Raw genomic sequence first — 26,425 nt, 5'->3', positions numbered from 1 at the left:
GATTTTGACTAATAACAATTAAACCAAGTAAAAATAAAATTTACTTAATTTTTCTTAAATTGAAACCATTCTGGTTAATTTTTGCAGTTAATGATAAAAAAAAATTGAATGTCAAAATGAAATCTTTCAACCTATAGGTTAAAGTATATTGAACAACTTCATTGAAGTATAAGAGTAATTAAAGTACATACTAGCCAGAAAGAGCGCATACTTTGACTGCCTAGAGGTAATATATTACCTCTATATAGAGGTAGTATATTCCATCTTGTATTACTCTATACTTATAAGGATAAGAGGGTTAAGGTATTGATACGCATTAGTTTCCTGATCTTCAGGTCTTCAATATCTGCCACACAGGTTTTTTAAGCACTGACTATTTCAAATAAATTTAAGAAAATGATCAATGAATGTAAAATAGATCAATAAATCATCATGAATGTATCTGTTTTTGATTATATTTTTTCTTAAGTAACAGAGTAATCAAAGAAGAATCCTCAATCGGTAGGATTTTAACGGCAGATATCTTGAAATTTGATAGGGAAATCCTGTCTTTGCCATCAATTTTTACATAGAAATAACATAAGATATGAAAATATGCTAAATTAACAATTACAGGAAAAAATATGGAGAGGAACTTATTTTATATATACTCTGTATATAAATGTACTCAATTAACTGATGTTAATGTGAGAACAGAAATATCAGCTGGTGCAGTAGACAGTCACAGATTGCAAAGATGATAAAATCATCTTATAAATTTTTATAAAATTTATAAAATCTGGTTCTATTTGTCATAGCAGAAGTTTATATTTTTAAATTATTAGTTAATACTTATATTAGTAACCTCTACTATTATAGAAAAGTAGTAAAACATGCGAAAAAAAAAAGGCGTATCACTATAACAAATAAAAAATATATATATAAAATCATTAACATATATATATATATATACATACAAATATAATATACTCCATATTTTGGATTCCTTAATTCATTTGATAAAAGAGCAACATTTTCTTTGGTGGGTCTGAGATATGCGATACATTTCAAATGCTTCATCGGTTCTAATTTTCCACCAGAATCTAATCGTTCAAATAAATAAACCTCTTTTTGTAATATTTCTGATTGACTATATACCATGCTAACAATACTAGTCTGCAACACAAATACAAAAAGAAAACTAAATATCATTAATCATTTTTAAATTTTACGGTATATTTATTTTTTAAATTCTGTCAACTCAGCTTTCAAAAAATATATGGAAATTCTGCTTCCAAAAGATCTTTTTAGAGATAATTGCAAAGTTACTTCATAAATGGAGTTAGCATTGTACTTAATTGACCGAAATTAAAATAATTAAAAATCCTAATTATAAATTAAACTCTTAGTTAACCTTATAGACGCAGAAGAATAATATGAATTCTGGAAGGAAAGGAGAACAAGCAATACTTTTGGGTTTATAAGAACTACTTGAGAGGTATGTAATAAGAAGTAAAAAAATGAGGGTATATTTATAGATATGGAAATAACTTTTGATTATGTCAAATTAAATAAATAATAATATTAAAAGGCTTAAAATAAATTGTAAAGATAAAAGATTAATTAATGAATTATGCCTTTATTAAAAAGTTAAAGATAGATAAAAGATTAATTAAAGAATTCTGCCTTAATCAGAAAATAGCTCTGAAAATAAAAAGATGCTCAAACAGAACTAGGAAGAGAATAAGGTAAGGTAAGAAAAAGTACATGGAAAATATGATAAAATATTTGGTAATTATTTTGAAAGATGACGTGCATTCAGAAGTCAATAATGTTGATATATGTTGTTGTTTTCATCAGATGCCAATTGTAAATACACAAAAAAGTTTTGCTTTATTGTAGTTTTTGAGTAAAAAGAATTTAAAATAAAAAAATGACATACTCCTGTAGCGATGAGGGTAATGTTTTAAATTTGTATCAATACTCTTGTGTTTACAATTTTTCTATTTTGTATAACACATGTTGAATGTTTACTAGTCTTTCTTAAATATATTTCCTTGAAATTTATGTTGAGTGATTTCAGTTACTGGTAGATTGTAATGAAACTTTAACGTGATTAAATGAGTTTCTAAATTTCATACGATATCAGCAAACATAACCTAATACTCACATACAGATGATGTGCTCTTTTTTTTAGGAGATTAAGCAAAGAATATTCAACAAATAATTTCAAAATCAAAAGTCATCGTATAAAAATGACAAAATATGGTATGAAAATGAACGTTATGTAAACAAAGAAATGTGGAAGGACACAACAAATGTCTGCACAAAAGAAAAATAAACAAGTAAAACAATACAATTAGATATATTTTTAAAGGAAGATTGCAAAGAAAACAAAATTAAAAAAGCGTTTTTTAAATTAACCAACTGGGCTGGTTGAACTTGTTTAATATCTGATTTTCAAGGTTGAAGGTTATGAAATTCAAATCCTTTTTTTTTCTTTTTCTGTTTAGCCTTTGGAAGCAACATCAGGTATTACTTCAGAGTATGAATGACGATGACAGGTATGAGTGTAAATGAAATGTAGACTTATACAGTCTCAGTTCGACCATTCCTCACATGTGTGGTTAATTGAAACCCAACCACCAAAGAACACCAGTATCCACGATCTAGTATTCAAATCCTTTCTTTCTTTTTCCTGTTTAGCCTCCGGTAACTACTGTTTAGATAATTCTTCAGAGGATGAATGAGGATGATATGTATGAGTGTAAATGAAGTCTATAGTCTTGTACATTCTCAGTTCGACCATTCCTGAGATGTGTGGTTAATTGAAACCCAACCACCAAAGAACACCGGTATCCACGATCTAGTATTCAAATCCGTGTAAAAATAACTGGCTTTACTAGGACTTGAACACTGTAACTCTCGACTTCCAAATCAGCTGATTTGGGAAGACGCGTTAACCACTAGACCAACCCGGTGGGTTCTAGTATTCAAATCCGTATAGAAGTAACAGCCTTTACTAGGATTTGAACCTTAGAACTATGAGGTTCAAATCCTTGTAAAAGTTAGTTGCTTTTATACAGATCTGAATACTAGATGGTGGATATCAGTGTACTTTGGTGGTTGGGGTTCAATTAACAACACATCTCAGGAAGTGTCAGCCTGAGTCTGTACAAGACTACACCTGATTTATATGTCATACATATCATCTTCATCTCAGTGGGCTGTGGCGGTGATTCCTTATTGTTCACTAGTTGAACAGACCAACTTACAAATCCAGAAAAAATTAAAAAAAATTTTTTAAAGTAATTCCTTACCCTTTGTTTTAAAATTACTTATTTACAAAGAAAATTGCTCTCCTAGCAATAAATCAATGCCGTTCATAATTTACTATAGTTCATTTTTGGTATTTGCAAAAAAAAAATTTTTAACTCGATAAAAAAAATAAACATCAGCTGAAATACTAGTTAGTAAATATTTAGGTAATTTGAGAATTAAGAAATTCTAAAGTGGTTAACAATTGTATTCAATTTTATTCAAGGAATTCCATTCTCTTATAACACTCGATAACAAACGTTAAATATTCTGTTGTTTAACTTTTTTTTTTTGGATCTAGTATGATAAACTGAATTTTTGGATTTCCGTAAAAAAATCTACACTTCTCACAACTATAAAACTAATTGTACTTAATAAAACACTCATATAAAACTCACAGTTTGTTTATCCATCAACAAAACTTTCATTCCAGGACCACTTTCTTCTGCCATTTTAGTTATGTATGACTTTACAGCAAATATAATATTCATTTTAAATTAAGGTTAGCTTAAATGCACACCAAACAGCAATTATACAATCTTGACAGATAGTAAACAAATCCTAACCAAAATCCTATACCAGGTGATAGATTGATCAAATCGTTGTGACCAACATTGAAATGAAACTGAATTACTTTTTATCTAATTTGAAAACATTTTTAATAAAGAGAAAAATTATAATTGCGAGTTTATTCACGAGTTATTCACAATATTTATCCCAAATTTAACTAATGAATATTATTTAAAAACAAGAGAAAAATTTTATAAAAACTTGTTGAAAATACCGTGAACAGAAAAGAACAAATATATAATTTGTGTGTGCATATATATATATAAAGAGTCAGTATTCGAGTTTAATTTAAAATCAAATATTTAATAGAGAAGGTTCTTTAATTAATTTTTTATCTCTAGTACTAATCGCAGAATCTTACATTTAGTTAAAGTATTATGATGTTGGCAACATTAATTGACTGTAATGGTGTTATTTTTAACCATTACTTCAACCATCTTGTGACGTTTTACAAATATATGTATGTGATTGTGTGTGTGTATGAATTAAATTTTTTTGTTGGGCGCCCTGAGAAGCTGTTGCTTACCAGCGGGTGACTAACGAAAGATAGAAAGCCGCAATTCAGGTAAGATTATTCTTCAACCACAGCGTATCCAGTCCAACACCGAGCCACGGCTTTTTATCTTTCGCCGGCTACCCAGTGGCAACCAACAGCTTGTCAGTAACTGGTAACATGCTGCTTGTCAATGGGTGAAAAGCCTAAGATAAAAATAATAAAAATAACAGTTGACTGAACCACGGCTCAGCCAAAGATTGGCGACGTATATTTTATTAAGTAAGATAATATGTTTAAAATGATTGGCAAAAAAATATGAAATCCTTGTCAGGGATTAAAACTAACACCGGATGACGTAGAAGCAACTATCCTAATTTTGTATGAACATTTTTCCTTATTTTAAGGTGTAGAATCAGTTTCCAAATTATTTTTCCTTCTTCCTGAATCATGAATCATTTTGTATATATATATATATATATATATATATATATATATGTACACACGAATTATTTTACTTTTTTACGCGAAAAATATTCACTGAATGATTTCATCAAGTGTTTCATTACAGTTTGGCGTAAATGCATTTACGCATGAATCAAACCTTTTGATAAGGAATCGCAGTCCTTTTTTGGAGGACTCGAGTGATACAGGATGTATTTTTAGTCTATTACAAAATAAAGAAATAATTCTATGAATTAATGGAAAGAACAAATGTTATTTCAGTGAAAACGAGCTGCTTGTTAAAATAGTTACGTCATTTTATGAAATAAAGGTAATTACTAAAAACTAATCTAATTACGTATTTATTTCTGTGTGCATAGAAATTTAAATTAGGCACCGTTGGACTATAATGTTTTTAAGAGGATATTTTATTAAGTTATTATCTAATAATACTAAAAAATATTATCTGCATTGACAGTTTATTATTTATTCGGTTAAACGGAATACGGTTTTTTAAGCACAATGTTCTTAAAAACCCGATAAACCGTAGAATTAGATTATTATCCTGCTTCCAGTTATTCTATTTGATTCATTTTTTTCGGTTCTTTTATTTTACAGAAAACTTTAACCTTGGCTTTCAAAAAGCCCAGAAAAAATTTTCTGGAATGGAACCCCCACTAATTTTAGTTACGAGCCCCCACTGGAACTAAAGATTGACTAAACCCTATTTAATCTCTACATAAACTGAGCCTCTAACACCATCTGGTTTAAAGAAATAGAAACGGTTCTAAGAATATTAAACATTTCTAAGGATTTATGTAAAGACAAAGATAAATTTCGAAAACTGATTTGAAAGTCTAAGTTTCCGGTGAAAAAGAAAAAGAAGGTTATAAACCTGAATAGATGGACCAAAGAAATGTGATATTTAGAAAAGAGAAAAAAAGAAAGAAATCAAAACTTAAAACTTAGAAAATGTGATCCTTAGTCAACAGAAGGAATAGAAAAAACCGTATTATTTACCTCCCCAATTTAGAGATTTAATTAATTTTTTTTAAACTTTAAAGTAGTTTTCTTGTATTCCTCTAAATTACGATACTCTTATCGATTAAAAACTTTTTAATTTTCATTTTCCTTCATGAAACCTCCTTGATGTAATTGTCTCACACTGAAAATATCTGATGTGGACACCACATGACTTCCTTGTACGCCTATTAAATTACATATACACATTTGTTTATAATCAGAGGTTGATAATTATTAATAAATCAATATATTTAAATTAAAAAAAAGGTTAAAAAAAGAAGATGAATTCGGATTCGAACCGATGCGACTTCCCCTTGTAAGATCCAAATATTTAATTAATTAAAATTCTATTTGGCTATAACTCTGGATCCGATGAAAATAATTCCCACATATGATATATCGTTGAAAAGCTCTCAATAAGGGCGTATTACTGCAATTAAGAAAACTCCATAATTAAAAAAAAAAATTAATTTTGAGCTTTTTTGGTTAGTCGACTGCAATGAAAAGGGAAGATGCACAACTAGATGTTACAACAGCCCTTAATCCAAAATTTCAACATCCTACTCTAATCATATACATGCGCGCATACGTCACGCCGAAACTACTAAAAATGGATTCTAGGATGTTGAAAATGGATATTTCAGTTGAAATATGAAAATCGAAATTTTACGCGATCACAATACTTGTTGTATTCCTTTTCTTTGTACAAGGAAGTAAAACGTAGACCGTTTTATAGTAGGTGCATTTTGACAATCTTAATTCTCTATACCCAATAATTTAAAAAATCTTACGTGAGGAATTTTTATAACTTTTACATACTATCGATATATAAATACAACTTTCCATTAGATTATATTATATAAATATTTATTTCAGGTGTATCTAAAACGATATTTATTACCTTGGATAAATAATTTTATATTATAATGTAATGGAAAGAAATTAAACTGTTAATTCTTATGTTTCTAATAAGTGTTAATGGTAAATTCGGTATTTTATTCATCCTTTATTTAGAGTAAAAATAATTAATAAATAAATAAAATACAGACACAAACACAACCGATAATACTACCGTTTATTTTTCAAAATTTATATATTTTTAATACATTTAAAAGATACCGCCAATAAAATAAGAAATCCCTTTCGGCATGCCGGAAGACGGATGTAGATTTCACCGGTGCTATGTAGGGGATAAAAAAGATTTCCACCTTAAAGTTAAGAAAAACTCCAAATTTACTCAATACGTCAACGTTTGCATGTTTAGCATATGACAAGCCCCATCTTCTTACAGTTCCAGCAATATTTTGGTCATCCCTTGTCATAAGGGTTGGTCATATCAAAAATTGTTTCAGACAAAATTTTTAGGTAATGTTTAGAGGACTAACGACCAGTTTAAAACGATTCAATACTGTGCCTATTAAGGGTGGTATGTTTTTTTGTTTGTTTTAGAAACCCCATTTTTTACACCCCCCTGGACCAATGGTTGGTGATATAAAAATGTTTACTTAGATAAGTTTTAGGCCATCCAAAGAATAGTAGAAACATTAAACGAATTCGATGTTTTATTTAATAGGAAACTAATACCGATATTTTGTTTTTTCGAAAAAGCCGCCCCATTTCCATCCCCATCGTCCGATTTTGACCGTTAACAAACTGTGCCGAGATTTTGAATCGTTAATATTTTATATATCAATTTGAAAGTGATTGTCGCAAAGTTACGGCAGTTATCGTGTCCACAAGAAAGTATGTATATAAACTTTTGAACTGACGATGGTTTTGGGTCTGGGGGATGTGAAACGCGAAGATATATTGACATTTTCCGGAATTCTAATCACGGTACCCCTTACAATAAGTAACTTTCTTACGAAATATACCTAACATTGATTCATCAAGAAAATCACTAATATTGGCTCTCTTTGAAATGATGAATTTGACTTAACCTGAAACATTGGAAAAGCGATTAATTCAGTTTCTATGTTATAAAAATAGGGGATGAGATATGGTAGTTGAAATCTTTTGCTTTTTTGCCAAAGTTAGATTTATCGTCAAAACTAATTTTGTAATTATTTTTTCAATCTTTTTCTGACAATAAGTAAAATTTCTAACCGATCTTTATCGATCATCCTTTTGAAAGAATATAAATAATTATTATCTCATTGAAACTTGTCTTTAATAAATAACGCTACTACAAATTTAAAGTTGTGATGTGAAAAAATAATACAAAAAAATCAATAATAAAAATAATTGTAAAATTTAAAAAAATCTTTTTCAAAGAATTAAATTCTACGAAACAAAACAATAAATCAAATTAAAAAAGAAAAGGAGGCATTTAAATAAAGAACTAAACATAGTTACGCGGCATTTAAATATTAAATCAACTTTCAAAGAGGTTTAATTTTTAAGTGTATTTTTCATGTCGTAGAAATAGGAGGGATTTAAAGATTAAAAGTCCTCACCGGCTTTACATCGATAAGAAAAGATTTATATCGGTTATTTAAAATTTAAAGAGCTCTTTAATACGATTAAACCATAGATATTTAATTTTTAAATGAATTATTACGTTGTAGAAATAGTAGACATTTAAAAATTAAAAGTCTTCACCTGTCTTATATCGATTTCCTTCAGCGAAAATATTTAAAATTTAAAGAGCTCTTTAATACCATTAAACAACTTTCAGATACCTTTAATTTGTAAATGTATTTTTATTTCCTACGAAGTAAGGGAAATACTGTTCGAAAAAAATTTCGGTTTTCAGATTTCAACGGAAATATCCATTTTAACCATTCTTGAATCCATTTTTTCTAGTTTCAGCGTGACGTCTGTACGTACGTATCTCGCATAACTAAAAAAGGATTAGCCGTAGCACGTTTAAATTTTGGATTTAGAACTGTTGTAAAATCTTGTGCACCTCCCCTTTTAATTGCAATCAACTGAACCAAAAGTGTTCAAAAACCTACAAAATCAGAATTTTTGAGTTTTTCTTAACTGTAGTAATAAGCTCTCCTTGAGAGCTTTTCAACGATATTATAAGCGGTACTTATTTTCAGCGGTTTCAGAGTTATAGCCAAATAAAAGTTTAATTAATGAAATAATTGGATCTTTCAAAGGGAAGGGACAGCGGTTCGAGTCCTACATCGTATATATATATATATTTTTTTTTAAATTTAAATATATTGATTTATTGATAATTATTAACCTCTGATTGTAAAAAAGTTTGTACGATAAATAATAATTCTTTAAAAACATTAAAAAAAATAACAGAAGCTATTAATGAAATAAAATTTTATGTACTTTTAAAAATTTGTATATGTAATTTAATAGGGACGATTACATATGTGTATACAGAGTGTTTCTAAAATACTGGGCTGGCTATACTTTTTCGAATTCTACTTGTAAATTTAAACAAAGAATATCCTTAGGATTTCTCCTTCATTCTCCCATTATCCGCAATTTTGTTATTGTTATATAAAAATTTATACCTCAAGTTCGGATAGAGTAATCACATTAATATTTGGTAAGCGTATCGGTAATAAAGTTTTACAATTAAATACCTTCGTAAATTACAAAATGGCGGCCATGTTTATTTTTAAATCCGTTATATCTCCATAAATATATATTTTATCAAAATATATGTTATTTGCTAAAATATTAAGTCTTTTATTTTGAACAAAATGACATTTTATTTTTTTAAATCTGTTAACAAATAGCAGAGTTATGGGAGAAAATCGATGTTGTAATTTTATGTCATAATTATTATGCGAGTAAATTATTACTTAATTTGATACATACTAGAATTAACTATAAATAAAAACAATTAACTGAACCGAACGTAAAGTGGAGGACATGAAAACAGACGCAAAATTACAACATCGATTTTCTCCCATAACTCGGTTATTTTCTATCCATTTAATATAGTAGTACAGTAGTATTGTGTATCAAGCCAAAGAAAGTAAGATCTTCAACACTATGATATCGCATAAAACAGTGACATATTTAGAATCCTTTCTGAAATAATTTCAATAATATTTATCAACTCACAGGAGGGCATGTGCTGATAGCACGGTGATTTCCTGCTTCACAATTTGCTGTAGTCGCACAAGCTCCTGTAGAACAAACAGAGGCACAACGATGATTTTGGCAAGACTGAGATGAGCCACAATCGTAATCCGATTCGCATGCACTCGTGCCGGCACCCTTGTAATGGAGAACCGAAATATCCCGGTAGACAAGTACAGGTTGGCACTCCATTCGCTACATTGCACTGCGTGTTAGCACCGCATGGACTTGGATAACATAATTCTTCTAAATAACAAAAGATATGTTCTTATAATTAGAACAGTTTTGATACAAATGCTTATCGATTTGAAATTATTCTATTTTAACGTAAAATTTAGATATACTTATAATGTACAAATTAATAGGGACAAGCTATTTTTTTCTCTAAATTGTTATGCGATTGCCAGTTATGTTTGAAACTGCCTTAAACTGGTTTTATTTGCCTTCAAGTGTTTTACTTTGACAATAAGAAAGCAGTTTGATTGCTTTTAAAGTGGAAATTGTGATCTTAGCTAAAGCTGTCAGCCTTTGAAAGTGGCATCAGACATAGAGACAGAATGATAGAGAGACGGAATAAGAGAGAGACAGACAGTCAGAGGGAGAGAGGAAGAGAGAGGGGAGAGAGAGAGTGAGAGAGAGGGGGAGAGAGAGAGTGACAATAAGAGAAAGACAGATGGACAGATAGACAGAGGAAGAGAAAGAGAAAGACAGAAACAGAGAAAGAGATTGAAAGAGAATGAGAGAGAGAGAGAGAGAGAGAGTGACAAAGGGAGAGGGAGAAATAAAGACAGAGAGAGAGAGAGAGTGACAAAGGGAGAGGGAGAGAGAGAGAGAGAGAGGCAGAAAGAAAGGCAGCCAGAAAGAGAGACAAACGGAGAGGGAGAAATAAAGACAGAGAGTGAGAGAGAGAGAGAGTGACAAAGGGAGGGGGAGAGAGAGAGACTGACAAAGGGAGAAAGAGAGAAATAATGGGGGAGGTGGAAAGAGTGAGAAAGAAAGACAGAGAGATAAAGACAGACAGACGAAGAGAAAGAGAGAAAGAATAAGAGATATAGAAAGACTGTGAAGAGAAAAAACAGACAGTTACAGAGACAAAGACAGACAGTGAGCCAGAGGAAGAGGGAGAAAGAATGAGAAATAGAAAGAGTGATTGTGAGAGAAACAAACTACAGATAGAGTGAAACAGAGGGGAAGAGAGAGAGAGAAAGACAGAGAGAGAGAGAGAAAGACACAGAGAGAGAAATAGAGGGGAAGAGAGAGAGAGAGAGAGAGAGAAAGACACAGAGAGAGAAATAGAGGGGAAGAGAGAGAGAGAGAGAAAGACACAGAGGGGAAGAGAGAGACAGAAACAAGGACAGACTTCTTTCTTTAATTTACAGCTTGAATTCACTTTCTATAATTAAGGTGACTTAATCATTCAACTGTATCAAGAGTTTGCATAATATTTTGAGTCAATATTAAGAATTATTAGTAGTTATAAGACGTAAATTTATATTTCTTATTAAACCTGTATAGGTAACAGTGCTATATATCCTTTTGTAAATTAATTTTATACTATATAACTTTCAAAATCTAGAGATGACAAAAACCTGTTGTATTATATGTATAAAATTAACAGTATATATTCAACGATCTGATTCCCAAAGGCAAAGGTAAGATGTAGTGAAAATTTGTGGAATATCTAATCGGATATACTGGAAGATGAAAATTACTGAGGTTGAAAATGCCGTATTTGAACAACTAAGATGAAACTGTATATGTTAGTAGTTTTACCACAAATAATTTTAATGGTGGTATACTTACCCCTAAATTTTTATTCTCTGAGATCTCAGTAAATGATGAAGTTTCACTGCAGATTAATCTTAAAATAAAAATCAATGAACTTAAAATAAATGATTTAAACGCTGTGAAGGTAGAAGAATGGATGGAATTTTATACGGGTCATGTAAGTATTTATTATTTTTGAATATTGTAACAAACAGGATTTGCCTCTTGTTAATTTTATTACTGTGTGTGTATATATATATATATACATAAATATGAAGTCAGTCTATGAAGAAATACCTAGAAGAAAGAAAATACTGCTCAGTGGCCTCTTAAATATCCAACAGACTTTTGACAAGGTCTGGTTGCCTGCTCTCTCTATAGATTAAAATTAAAATTTCCTCAATCTACCTTGTCTTACAAAATTATCTTGAGATATTTCTCACAGATCAGATATTCTGATAAGTTATGAAGATTCTCTTACATCAGGTTGGGTGTTCAGGCTCAGTAGTGGGTCCTGTGTTGTATTCAATATTCACTGCAGAACTTCCAATCCTGGAAAATTGCTTGTTGCCTCATTCACCGATGACACAGCTATCCTTGCCGTTGATGAAGACCTTGGACTAGTCTCGAGGGTTTGCAATCAACATTAGATCTGTGCATGACTAAAGATGTTAATTAATAAAAGAAAGTTAATCAGAATAAATCAAAGCACATCACACTCAGAAGAGGTGACTGTCCTAGTGCGAATCTGGATGGTGATTTGAGCACACAATCAGAGCGAGTACGGTATCATGGATTACACCTAGATTGGTGTTTGACCTGGAAATATCATGTGAAGGAGAAAAGAAAACAACTCAACAAGAAATATAGAATCGGCTAATGAGGAGAAATTTACCCTAACATCGTCTAATAAAATTTTGATATACAAAGTTTCCCTTTGAACTGATCTATATTATGTGGGAACAACAACAAAAGTAACAATTTCATACAAAGCTTCCAAAACAAGGTAACTGTTACAATTTCAGAAGCGGCATGGTGCAGGACGATGAGATTCACGAATACGTGAGTTTGAGAAATAGTACAGCATTAAATACCAATGGCGAGGATAATTAAGGTTGAAATACTTCTATGTTCTAGACTGGGGAGTACTGGATGACAGATTGCAATTATTATCACCGATGCTATCATTATTATTTTACTTCAGTTCTTTACTCTTTTATTAATTGTTAGTGTTACAAGTGTTCTTGTTATTATCTACATTGTTCTGTGTCTATCGTCTCACTAACGGGTTTATTTACTTAAACACAAGTGTATGAGGTGTACCTCTTCCAGGTGTAGTATATCTACTTGCTGTAATTAAAAGTAAAAAAATGAATGCAACAAAGTAAAGATGTTTATGATTTTTTGTATAATTTATAAAATAAAAATAAATTGTATCTGTAATTCGCTTAGCATACACATATAGGACAGCCACTGTTAAATTATTATTAGGTGACTTTAAATGCCAGGTTTTGCTAAATATTATCAAAATATGTTTCTACTCACCTTACAGATTTTTCTACAAATTGTAATTTTTTAAATCAACTAATTTGTTAAAACTCTCGTGGTAATTCTCATGAGTTTGTTTTTTCTAATCTCACTGACATTAGTGTTAATATTGGTTATGGTGAAATTTTTTATCATGATAAATATCGTTTACCTTAGAGATAATGTTACCTAAGATTTTGAATTTTAATTTATACCTCATTAATTCTTACCAGATATAAAAATATTAATTTTGTAACATTCAAAATTTACTAAATGAGAATTTGATTGTAAATAATATTTAGTTTTTATATTTCCACATAATATTGAAGTTTGCACATGAAACATAGAAATTGAATTTGGTAGCAGATGAAAAATGCAATGCCTGACTGGGATTTGATATTAATCACAGATATAGAAATTTTTGGTTAGGAATTGCAACTACATATTAATAATATTGTTGATAGTCATGCACCAAAAATACTTATAAAAAATGTAATTTTTGAAGCAGTTCTCTAGTGAGAATTATCACAAATATTAATAAGAAAAACTTCCATAACTACAAAAACAATATAGATCTACCTTATTATTAACAATTATGTAAGAAAACATATGTAATACTTATATTAGTCATAAATGTATTACTTATATTTAATTAATATGTATTACTTATATTAGTCATAAAATTTATTTTTTCATTATACTGTTAAAGTTGAGGAATCTTTATCTAATGATTACAAAGATTTTTTAAAATATGCTAATAAAAATTATGATAGATCTTCTATTTTAGTATAAAGAATATTTTAATAGTTGATAGTTCTTAATATCAGAGTTGTAAGTTTTTAATTTTGTTTTTTTGTTTGTGAAAAGGACTAATGACTAAAGTCGATACTCAAAACCCACAAGAAAAAAAATATTTCGGAAATAAATAATCTTTATTAGAGTGATGTACTCACTCTTATAAATAATAAGAAATAAAAAATAGAGGTATCTAATCTACTATAAATATGTTATTTGAAATTGACAACTGTACAATATTTAACAGAAGTAATATGTTGAACAAACAACTTACGCCGAGTACAATGTATTTTTTTTATTACATTTTTCTAATCTTCTAAGATTGCTGCTGTTTGCAACAATGCTATCTTCTGGCAAAAGAACTGATAATAATTAGCTGAAAAGGTTTTTGAGAGAAAAAGATAGATAAATTTAAATTCACAAATTTTTATTTAATAATTTGAAATTCTATTTAAAATATATATATTTTTACAGTCTTTGATACATGGTAATTATCCTTATCTCATATACCTTATGTTAATAAGGTATACCTATTATACCTTATGTCATTTTAGATATAATCTGCATTAAACTGTTGTGGTTTATGTCATTTACTCTTCAGTTTAATATTTAATTCAATCATTTCATAATTTTGTTCCTTTTCATCAGTTTTATTTGCATATTGACTTTGCATGACTCCTGAACTTGATGTTTTGTTGGTTTTACTGTTTTTTTGAAGAGCTTTCATTATATGTAAAGATAATTTTTGATGGCCATAGCTTAGTATTGATAGCATGAAGTATTCGTTTTTTACATATAAATATAATAAATATCAGTACACCTTGGAGTAAATTAAAGAAAAATATGGCTTGCCATAGCAGATCTAAGCTGGGTAAAATTAATTTTAATGGTTGTGATGCCCAAGGTATACCCATAACCAACAGCAGCTTTAAATATAAATTGAACCTGAAACAGATAATTATTTACTTATTTATTAATCATCAATAAATGTGTATAAACAGTTACATTTATGAGTAATTTAAGTATCATAAAATATGTAACAGTTAATTATTCTTAGGAATCTAAAATCCAAATCAAACTAACTTGAGAAACTAAAGGATGAAGTGATTTCCCAATGTTTCGTTGAATGGAATATGCTGTTTGCTATCAGTATCCCAAACCACTGAAATGCAGGTGATATTTAGTTATACGAATGACTCATTGATTTTTTTCATTAGAAGGACTGGTGCTTCTTGTACTCAGGTGATTTACAGCATCAGAAGACTGGGACAGCTCATATAAAGCAAAAGGTTAATATACCTCCATCCTTTATAAAAAAAATATTATATACATTGCTTTATCTCTGTATAGTTGTTACACAGAGTGATCAACTCAAGATGGCCAAAGTAGGGATCTCAGAAACTGTAAGTTTTATGAGAAGCTTTAAATGAGAAACCTCCCCAGATTTTTCCCTTCATTAAAAATACAATATTACCATTTTTGAAATCATTGTCCTTTTTCCAGTATGGTGGTAAACCATATTATTTCTAATGTAAACCCCATGTTTTTATTACATTTTTGGATGGAAATATTATTTTAAAACATTTTTATTCTTTGGTATTTTTCTGTAAATGCAGCCGTTACAGAGCTATGGGCTGACAATAATAAACTAATAAATGCAATTTTAATGGTAAATAATTATCAAATGTTTTTTGCACTGTTGAAAGATTTCTCGAATTTAACAGTACAATCACTGATGGTTAGTGTTGCCCTTATTCAATGGTTGTTTGAATTGTCAAGAAATTAATAAATACTTTATTGGTATAAAGTATTGTACATCATTATATGTCAAAAGAAAATGCATTGATTGTCACAGAAGGACACAATAAAGTGAGATTTTCCATAAACTGCTAGTGCGCCGTTATCAATAATCAAATTTTGGCTTTGGTTTTCTACGCTCTCGAGCGTCAATTGTTGGAAAACTTTCTACTGCCACCTATTAATGACTTGTCTTCAGATTGTTGAATGCAAATGTATTTCCAACAAGACTGAGCTCCAGCACACAACTACGGTGAGGTTAAAGAGGTTTTAAAAGTTTATTTCCAAAATAATTGCTTGGCCAGTGAGAAGTCCAGACCTTTTTTCATTAGATTACATTCTCTGAGGATATATGAAAGACCAATTGTACACATCTCTGTATACTTCAGTGGAAGAAATAACAGCTAAGGTGGTCAAAATTTTTTACTATATTTATTACAACACATTTTCTAAAGCTGATAACGATGTTTTCAGGAGGGGAACTGCCTGCATTTTTACTAATGGTGGCAATTTTGAAAATTTGTTATAACTGACACTGCAATTCTGTTGTAATTCTTCCTTCATAATAGATAAAACTAAAACAACACTGGTTCAAGGTAAAATTCTTTTAATCTTACTTTACTTTATTTTCAACTTTACTTAATTTATGAACTTTGAGAATAATGTTTAACAACCAGGTACCAATGCATTAGGTTTTCAATTAAAATAATATAGGTAGATGGCCACCATATTTAATTTTACAATTGTCAGCCCATTGCCCCATAACAGCTGTGTTCAGAGAAAATATCCAAGAATTAAAATGTGTTGAAGTAATATTTTCTAGGCAGACGTAGAATAAAAATATGGGGTAAAATTGATAAAATGAGATTGGCAGCCATATTGGAAATTAATTTAAAAAATAATAATACTGTATTTTTAATTTAAGGAAAAATCTAGGGTAGATTCCCCTTTTAAAGTTTCTCATAAAAAATGTAACCCCAATGATGGCCGTGTTGAGTTGATCGTTCTGTATGATAGAAAGCATATGTACCTTTTTATAAAAATATAAATATAAAAATAAATTTGAGCTAATTAAAAAGCAATGAGAATTTCAGAATTATATATCTAAACTGGGAGAACTGATTCAATACAACAGATAAAAATGAACATTCTTTATCCAACCATGGTAAGCAAGAGTTTTCAAAATTTGCCTTTATTATGCACAGCTAATATGAAACATTTTAGTATATTTTAAATTAATGATTTATGTGCACTAATAATGTAGATAAATTCCATGTAAATTTTATTTATATAATAAAGTTTTCTTTTTTTCTAACCATAGCACAATCAATAAGATATCATAATTTTCAAGTACAGTACGCATGTTTTTCTGTAATCAGAGAATTAAAAACAATAAAACTGTTAAAATTGATAGTTTTAATTTGTTTCTTCAAACTGAAACTGATGTAAATTATTATTTTAGATAAATTATTATTAAATTAATTATCAACTTCTGTTTGTTAGTCAATTTTCCTTTATAATAATACTGACAGATATGAAAACATATTTTCATAATTCATTGTTTACCTTTATCAAATTTTTTTAATAGTTTCATATATTTTCTGCAAGAATGTATTTATATACATATTATATTTACACCTATTTATTGTATTTCACCCCAGATTTCTCAAAAACTACCTTCTACACACAACAATGATGCACTAACTAATCATCAAATCCCGTTATCCTGAAAGTAAAAAACCTAGTAGGATTAGAAATTCATTTGCAGAATTGATAATGAAAATTATAACCTTGGATGGAAGATGAGAAAAACAATCTGTTTTGATGAGTAGATCAGGGTAGTTTACTATCTTATCAGGATCTCAAAGAGCCAGCTTATGCTTGGTAGCAGTTTGTATTTATTGTTTCTCAACATTATTTTCATCAAAATGTAATTTTTCCTTTTTGTTATATTGAGAGTGGTTTTGTTTTCTTATAGCCAGCATGCTGATTTGAAGTCAGTCTGTTTCTGTTTAGAGAAGTATTGAAGGTGAGAAATAAGTCGTTTTAAGTGTTTATGATATCAACATGACAAGTTGAAATTAGTATTAAATAAATTTAGTTTGTTTTAATTCTCTTCTGTGTAGGGGATCTCCCTAGAATTATATAGATCAGTGTTTCTTAAACTGTGTTCCACACAACCCTGGGGTCCCGTGAAACTTACTTGCTTTTTTTCTTAACATTCAAAACAAAACTATAAAAATTAACCCCCCCTGAAATTAAAAAATAGAATCCCAAATGACCATTGCCTGCATTATTGTGGACATTATTTAAATATGGTAATTTACACAGTAATCTTTAAAATCAATAGGTGTATCCATAAATATATTAACGTGTTCACGCAAGTATGTATACATTAACTTACCCATCTGTGATTTTGATATGCAATCATTAGCATGGTTGTGAAAATAAATGAATAAAACCATAAGCACTGCAAAAACAATCACAATATCGTCTTTGCGTTTGACACAACCTCAAAATGAAAACACTATCGCCAACAATGGAGTTCAGGTAATGTTTTCATTGATAAAGTATAGTTAGTGTAACAGAGCTAAAGATGATGAAATGATTTCATTTTCTGTCAATAAATAGTTTTCACCCATGATAATTAAGAATTTAATTAATGCCATCTGTCATAAGTCCAGTCAAATTCAATTGCATTTATAACGAAATAAATGAAATAGTCACTTGTCGATGTGTCATATTTTTTTTATTTTAAATATTTACTTATTGATAAACTTTATTGGTTTTGTCTTTGAAGTTTTAAAACCCATAAATTGTATTAATAATGTGTTTGTGTTTTATATTCCGTAGTTAATCATATAATCAATGTTAGTAACCATATAAACTTTATTCTGATTTAAAAGCTACCTGCCACACAATTTTTTGCTTTAAAATCATTTTCAACATTTTGTTACAAGATGGAAAGGAGGTCACTATAGCGTTTTACTGTAGAACTTGACTCTTCTACTTCGGACTCAACAACTAAGTCTTTTGTTAAAGATAACGTTGGTTATAACGAGAGTGCTATAAATAAAATGACCTCAAAAGAAGTTACGCCAGTTATTGCTTCTACAAGTAATCAATCCAGGCAGTTACTAAAAAGCTCAGGAAGTATGATGTAAGTTATGTCTTTAGGATTTGTGGCAATCCTCATTGTGTATATATGCAGCAAGTTCTCCCAAATAGTTCCAGCTAAAATGCGTCGGCATTTGAAATCTGTTCATAGCGAATTAAAAGAAAAAGATGTTGAATTCTTCATTCAAAAAAGTGAAGAACTTTTAAAATTAAAAAGTTTTATGGAATTACGAAAATGGTAAATGAAAAAGCAACTGAGGCTTCTTAGTCAGCTACCGGATAGCTCAACACGGTGAAGCTTTCTCAATTGCGAAAAATCTTATTAAGCCTTCCGCTATGGAGATAGTAAAATGTATGTCAGATGTTAAATCAACAAAAGAAATTGCTAAGATCCCAATTTTGAATGACAGTAGCTCGGCACATCAGAGATTTAGCAACCATTTTAAAGAATGAACTTACTTTTCATCTGAAATCTTGCAAATTTTCATTACAAATGGATGAATCTACCGACATAGCTGGACTCGCAGTTTTAATTGTAATCGTAAGATATGAGCACGAAAATGCATTATTGGGGGATCTTCTGTTCTGTAAATCTCTACCACACATACTACTGGAGTGGAAATATTTGATCTCCTCAAATTCTTTTCTTGAAGAGAATCAAATACCATGGGACAACTGTATTGATATCTGTACCTATGGAGTAAAAGGCCATGAGTGGCATCATTAATGGGGCTGTACAGCTTATTAAAAATATCCCCAGAACTGTTCTAGTAGCCACTGCATGATCCATATTTGTTAAAATATTCCACACTTGTTGCGAAAGAGCGCAGTTGTAAAAAAATTGTCTCCCAGTCATAGAATTGCTTTTGATGAGGTCAAAATGATTAATTTCATAAAATCTTGGCTACTAAATAATTGTTTATTCAAAATACTATGTAGGATATGGGAAGTGTACTTTCATCTCTTCTTTTACAACTAAAAGATGGTTATCTCGAGAAAAGATACTAACCCGTATTTTTGAGCTAAAGGTGCTTGCCTTTATTTAGACCACAATTTTGAATTGAAAAATCAATTATTTGATAGAAATTGGCTGTTTAAAATTGCCTATTTAAGTGATATTTTTACAAAAATTGATGAACTTTATTTAATCGTTCAGGGAAAACAAGTAAATGAAGTTACTACCCACGAAAAGATTCTTGCTTTTAAAAAAAAGATTGAATTTTGGACAATTTGTGTGAGCTCCAACAATTTTTATTGCTTCCCAACAATAAAAAGTTTTTCAGAAGAAGGTGTTCAAATAGAAGAAACATATATTAAAGAAATTATTCGGAACCTGAAAGGTTTGAGTGAAGCTTTAAAAAGTATTTTTCAAATGAAAAATACTTTTTAAAGCTTCATTAAATATCAAAATTCATTGTGGTTTATTGTCAATGCAAAACCTTCAACAACTATGTCAGCAGAAGAGTACAAAACTTTTATTGAAATGACCTCTGAGTCAATATTGCAAGAAAAATTTTAATTAATGATATAGAATTCTGGTGCAGTTGATATTCAAAGATGAATATCCTCATTTGTCAAAAAAGGCCATGTTGCCACTTTTACCATTTGCAATTATATATATGTGCAAAACGAGGTTCTCAGCTTGTGTCGACAAAAAATAAATATCGCCACAGAATGAATGCCAAACCTGACATGAGAATTCAACTTTCATTTATAAAACCTAATATTAAGTATATCTGCGATAATAAAATGCAGTACCACTCATTTCATTAAAATTCAAATTCTGATTAAATAACTTATTTTTTAGATATTTTAAGAATTTTTGGATTAATGTTAAAATTATTATTTGAAGCAAATAAATATTGTTCAAAATAATTTTCTCATTGTTTTTGCAAATAATCCATTTATAAAAAATCGCATTAAAACCATACTATTGAAGCAAACTAGGGGGTTCCGCAAAAAAGGTGGGCATTAAAAAGGGTTCCGCTTATAAAAAAGTTAAACAAACACTGATATATAGATAATAAAAATGAATTTCTGCAGAACACATGTTTACCAAAAATTATTTGTCTTCCAGTACAATTTGACTGAAGTTCTTTTTATTGAATATCTGGGGGCAGGTTGTTTACTGAATTTTCTTCGTATAAGGGCAAAGAATTTGAAGACGTTCAACGTTGCTACAAGCGCTGCCAGTTTCGACACACAGTTGAACGATGGGAAATCCGGTGTTAATGTGCTTCCATTTTGATGTTGAGAAACATAAACGAGAGCAATATTCAACGTAGTCGGTGGGCCCGACAAGTGTTTACTGCAGACGTCTTCGGAAGTACCGAAAGTACTCTGTAAATAGTAATAATAGTGCATGTTTTAAGGGGGCTATCGTAATGTATTACAATTGAATACCCTTAGATAGTTAAAATTCGGAAATTAAATGGGTAGGGTGCTTACATTGCTCTGGTTGAACTTGGTTGGATGTTTTCTTGTTACAGCATCCTATATTGTTTAAGGGTCATCAACAAAAGAAGTCGTTTATCTCAGAGAAGACCACTATGATGCTTCCCCAAGGACGTTTGGGGGCGATGGGGCGAGTCGGCGTATCGATACTCGAACACGAAAAATATTCAGTCTTCACAAATACAATTATAAGGGGATCACTTTTTGTAAATTTCCTGACTTCCTGTTCGTCCCAGACCAATACCGATCCGAGCCTTCCATGTCTCCTGATACCAAATCCAAAAAACCCCAAACAAACCCCCCCCCCCTAAAAAATCTTCGTCAGGCCAAACCTTCGGTTTCTAGGCGTTTCACACCATTTCTGACCTATCCGACACTTGTCCCAACATACCCCACCCATAAAAAAACGTGAAACGCCTAGAAATGGAAACGCCTGGGACCCACAGGAAGTTAGAAAAAATTGAAAAAGTGATCCCGCTTATAATTGTCTCCGTGAGGACTTAGAATATTCTTCGTGTTCGAGATATCGATACGCCTACTCTCCCCCTCGCAGCCTTTGAAGAGCATCATCGTGGTCTTCCTGAACTTTTGTTACTAACGTTTTGTTGCGACGTCTATGTTTCAAGTAAGCCCAGCACCCTTATTTTTTCTCTCCAATTCCCAGAAAAAATGTGCGGGGGGTACTCCAATAAATACAGCATTTTGTTTTCTAGTCAATATGTGGTCATGTAACAGGACATTATCTTTTTGATGTTTTTTATGAAACTACTAAAAACTATAACATAGCCTGGACATAATGTATTGCAAGTTTGTACTGATGGTGGAAACGTAATAATAGGAACGCACAGTGAAAAAATTAAAAATCGTCTTATATCAAAGGCGGAATGGATGCATTGCTTCCTTCCCAGATATGCTCTTATCCATAAAAATATGCTAGAAATTCTCAAACAGATTATTTGCTGTAAACTGTTAACAGATTAACGCTGTAAAATGGTTACTTTTATTAAAAGTTGACCGTTACAGAATAAAGTGTTTGATAACTATGCTATGTAATCGGCGAAAATAAAAAAAATCTCTTCTTTTCAATATAGAAGTCATATGGTTATCGCGAAGGAAAGTGTTAACCCGTTTGTTGAATTTGTAAGATATTAATAAATTAATATTTTTCAAGGATAAACAAACGCCATTCTCAATATTTTACAGAATAACGAGTATGTTGCTATTAGCTACTTAGCTGATGTATTTACACATTTAACGGACTTGAATGTGAATTTGCATGGACGTGTTAAAGACATTTTATTAATAACATAGTTCATGCTTTCATTAAGAGGCTTGATGTCTGAATTACTTGTCTTCAAAGTAACAATTTTGATTATACTGAGAAGACATTATATTATTCACCACAGTTTGAATAGCATGAAGATGCATTTGCCTGAGCTAAAAATTCAGTGGGCGAGTGTTTCCCAGAAGATAAAAATGATTTCTGGAAGATTGGTACTGAATTTATTTATTAGCTGTTACAACTGCTAAGTTACCATTTGGAGATTCACGACCAGTTCATGTAAATGTCTACCGATAAAACGTTACAACTACAATTAATTCACATCTGAAGATTTATAAATGTTTTAGCTTGCTCATCAAAGTGAATATGGAAAGCATTAATCCCTTTCATCACGTCTTACCTTTTTAAAAAGGGTTTTTTCGTCTTAAGTTTGCGTTGACGTTAGGAAACGTCTTTTATCATTTGAAAACTATTTGCTTTTGTTTGTTTCTATCATAGATCCACTTAAAGTTTCTCCATTGTGTCAATGAAAAACAAATGTGACCATTCATTAATTTATTATTTTTACACAAGTACTTATAAATGTAAATAAAATGTTTACAATAAAGGATTTTTCTTTCTCATAAAATGATTTCATTACTGTTTACATGTAAAGTTGTAGACTAATCTCGTGACCTCCAGGTTGAGAAAAGCTGATCTAGAACAATTATTTTTATTCTCTCCATAATGCTGACATCACACAAATTGGTCAATCCCAGGAGACCTCTTTTTTCCTGTTTAGCCTCCGGGAATTACCGTTCTGGTATGTATGAGTGTAGTCTTGTACAGTATCAGTTTGATCATTTCTAAGATGTGTGGTTAATTGAAACCCAACCACCAAGAACACCGGTGTCCGCGATCTAGTATTCAAATCCCTATAAAAGTAATTGCCTTCACTAGGACTTGAACACTGGAATTCTTGACTTCCTAATCTGCTGATTTTGGAAGACGTTTTCACCACTAAACCAACCCGGTAGGTTATCCCAGGGCACCTAGGTTCTTCAAACCTAGCACTGCAGTTGTCAATATATCTCAAACTGAACATTTTTTTTTACAAATTTGAAATTTTAGGTAAATAAAAAAAATTAGTATCTGTTCCTTTGTAATTCAATGGCGGTGTTGATGCTTCAAACCATCTGGGCTTGATCTTCAATTCCCTCCTTGATCACATGGACTGGACTCAAGAAGTGTAAATTCTGTAGTACTATCCAGAACGACCTCTCGTCTTTTCTGGTAAAAGCATGTCCTATAAGGTTGCGTTCTCCGAGGGATTGAATAATCCTTGTATAAGCATTATTCTCAGTTGTTTTTTTATAAATTACACACATACTGTACTCGGATTTGGTCACGATTGTTTTTAACAATTCATAATGTTTCCATGCGTCAGTGACACTACACAATACAATTGGTGAAGGTTTAACCTTCTCCTACCGATTAGTTTGCTCACTGGCCTCTTCCACAGGAAGATGATTAAACTGATTAGAAAGTGTTCTTAGATCATTATTAAAAACCAAAAACACCGAGGGTTTGCAAACTATTTTCTGGTGTGCACAAATCGATAGAGTTTGCCATGGTATATTCTCCGTTAGGAAACCCACATTATCAGATTCACTTTCATTCCCTGAGATATCACTATTACTATCGACAATATCGTCTCTAATCAATCTGTGGACATGATGCTTTCCGGGGAGGGGGTCATTATCCCCCAGAATAATTATTACGGACATTAGTTTGTAATAATTATAATTACAGACTAATAATGCTTAAAGTCATTATTAGTCTTCATTCGTGTTGCCCGAACTTTTGGGTAGCACCTTGTAATACCCACAAATTCCTAAAGTTGTAGGCAATGGGAGCGTGTCTTTTCAGCTGCTATTGTACGAATTTTTGCACGCAAGTACTGCGTATGAAGTGTGCTAACAAATAAATAATTACTGGATCGAATCCTCTATAATGTACCGACAGTAATGGTGGAAACTATGGGTGTATTGATGTATTTTGATGACACAGTAAAACTTTATACTTATGGAGATTTATGCGAGTTGACTACAGTTGGATAGATTTTTGCATTAATTTTTGAAGTTTATCCTAAGATGAACTTTACGCAGTTTCTTAACAATAAATTATGGTGTCTTATATATTATTTTAGTGAACTATTTTAACGCTCATGGACAGTTTTAGGAGGCATGTTTGAGATTGTCTGTGGTCATTTTTGCACCTGAATGTAAAACCACCAATGTAGTTTGCAGGGAAGTGTTCAAAATCCATATTATCTGCGCCAATGCAAATAATATGGATTGTCAATAAAATCTGTAGTTAAAAACATTCCCAAAATAAAGTCAGATGCTATAAACAATTTGATAAGATTAAAGTCTTCGCCAAGATAAATTGACCAATTTACCCACTAAAATATCCATCTTTAAATTACAGTAGAATTTAAAAAATCTTATGTTTCTTTAGAAGACTTATTTTTTTAACATCTCGTTTTCTATATTCAGATTTATTTCAATAACCATTTAATTTACTACTAAATAAATATTCTGTTGTAAGAATTAATAGAGAACTAAAGTGGTAAAGACATAATAAAACAACAAATGGCATTAATAACATATTTTATCATATCACAGACTAAATATTAAGAAATATAAATAAAAATAAAACAATAATAAATAATAAAAGATTACTTAATAAAACAATAATTATAAGAATAATTAATAATATATTATTTATATATAAGTTATACACAAAAATAAAAGCTGGTTATTTATAAAGCTATTTAAGAAAATAATTTTTTATGATTTATTCCTTTAATTTGACAAACATTTCTACAAGTAGACAAAACAAATAAATAGACATTTTTATGTATTAAGATGGATTACCTTTCTTCTTTGTTTTTTACTGTAAATTTCAGCAGATGTGGGAAATATTACGTGTAATTTATAAAGTAGTTCAGTTTTACCCATTAAGGCATCGATCCATCTTTTAAGCCCAGTCTGGTATCGCCTAAAATAAAAGTTACACTTAAATTTTTGAATTTCACTTCCAATTTAAAGTCATTGAGAAATAAAAGAAAACTTGCTGATGTGGCAGTCCCCGTTTGATGAATAAATATCAAACGGGGACTGGTGTTACATATTATCAATGTTTTTTGTACTAATGGAATTCTTAACTAAAACTTAATAGTTTAATTGTGGAAGAATTGAAAACAAAAGGTGTTTTTTAATTTTTAGATGGGTGAAGGAAATTTTGAATTTTAGTAGAGAATTAGAGAATGAGTTATTAAAAAGTAGATGTATACATTGCTCTGAAGGTTGTAAATATTTGATTGCACTTGTAAAAATTTGAGTTCAAAATAGGGAGAAAAACTTACTCCTACAGGTAGTCTAGTCTTATATAGCATATCAAATCAGCCTATTAAGCATACATTTACCTTCTTTAGTTTTAATGCTGCATGACATTTCACTAATGCTCTTAAATGAAGACCTAAAAAAAGTGTTATGCATTTCATATGACTAGAAAAATGATTACAATCATTAACTGAGGTAATAAAAGAGAAAAAAAAGAAATGGAAAATAACCAGTATATGTGAGATAAAAAACAGAAATATTTCTTTAATAAGATTAAAAATTAATTATTTGTAATGGTTGTTCCTTTTTTTACGTTGAATCAGTTGGTATTTTATACAGGATGTATCTCAAATAATGTATAAAAGAGCTGGTACATTTATTTAACATGGTCAAACTATGCCAATTACTTGCAAATGC

At 30.3% G+C, this 26,425-nt stretch overlaps 2 protein-coding genes across 21 annotated transcripts in view; both read right to left on the bottom strand.

Moving 5' to 3' along the window:
* Positions 1–3,883, bottom strand: part of Vps45 (vacuolar protein sorting 45) — a 51,451-nt gene extending 47,568 nt beyond the window's left edge. For both annotated transcript variants that reach the window (XM_075357113.1, XM_075357114.1), the window contains exons 1-2: positions 3,696–3,883; positions 957–1,155 (exon numbers count right to left, since the gene is read on the bottom strand). In XM_075357113.1, coding sequence (XP_075213228.1) covers positions 957–1,155; positions 3,696–3,788 — 292 coding nt within the window. In that variant the 5' untranslated portion in view covers positions 3,789–3,883. The remainder of the gene's footprint in view (positions 1–956; positions 1,156–3,695) is intronic.
* A 10,499-nt stretch (positions 3,884–14,382) lies between these two features.
* LOC142319620 (abl interactor 2-like) overlaps positions 14,383–26,425 on the bottom strand; it is a 57,705-nt gene continuing 45,662 nt past the window's right edge. For 14 of the 19 annotated variants that reach the window (XR_012755219.1, XR_012755222.1, XR_012755220.1 and 11 more), the window contains one exon: positions 25,257–25,664. Coding sequence is in view for 4 of the 19 variants with exons in the window: in XM_075357112.1 (XP_075213227.1) it covers positions 25,644–25,664 (21 nt within the window). In the remaining 15 variants the exon portion in view is untranslated. Of the gene's footprint in view, positions 14,918–25,256; positions 25,665–26,425 lie in introns of those variants that run through there. The other 5 variants (XM_075357110.1, XM_075357105.1, XM_075357106.1 and 2 more) reach the window with 2 other exon arrangements.

Source organism: Lycorma delicatula, chromosome 2, assembly GCF_047948215.1.
Source record: "Lycorma delicatula isolate Av1 chromosome 2, ASM4794821v1, whole genome shotgun sequence".
In the NCBI taxonomy this organism is placed as follows: Eukaryota; Metazoa; Arthropoda; class Insecta; order Hemiptera; family Fulgoridae; genus Lycorma; species Lycorma delicatula.
The sequence above is the reverse complement of the archived record's forward strand: the minus strand, read 5'-3'. Positions and strand labels throughout refer to the sequence as shown.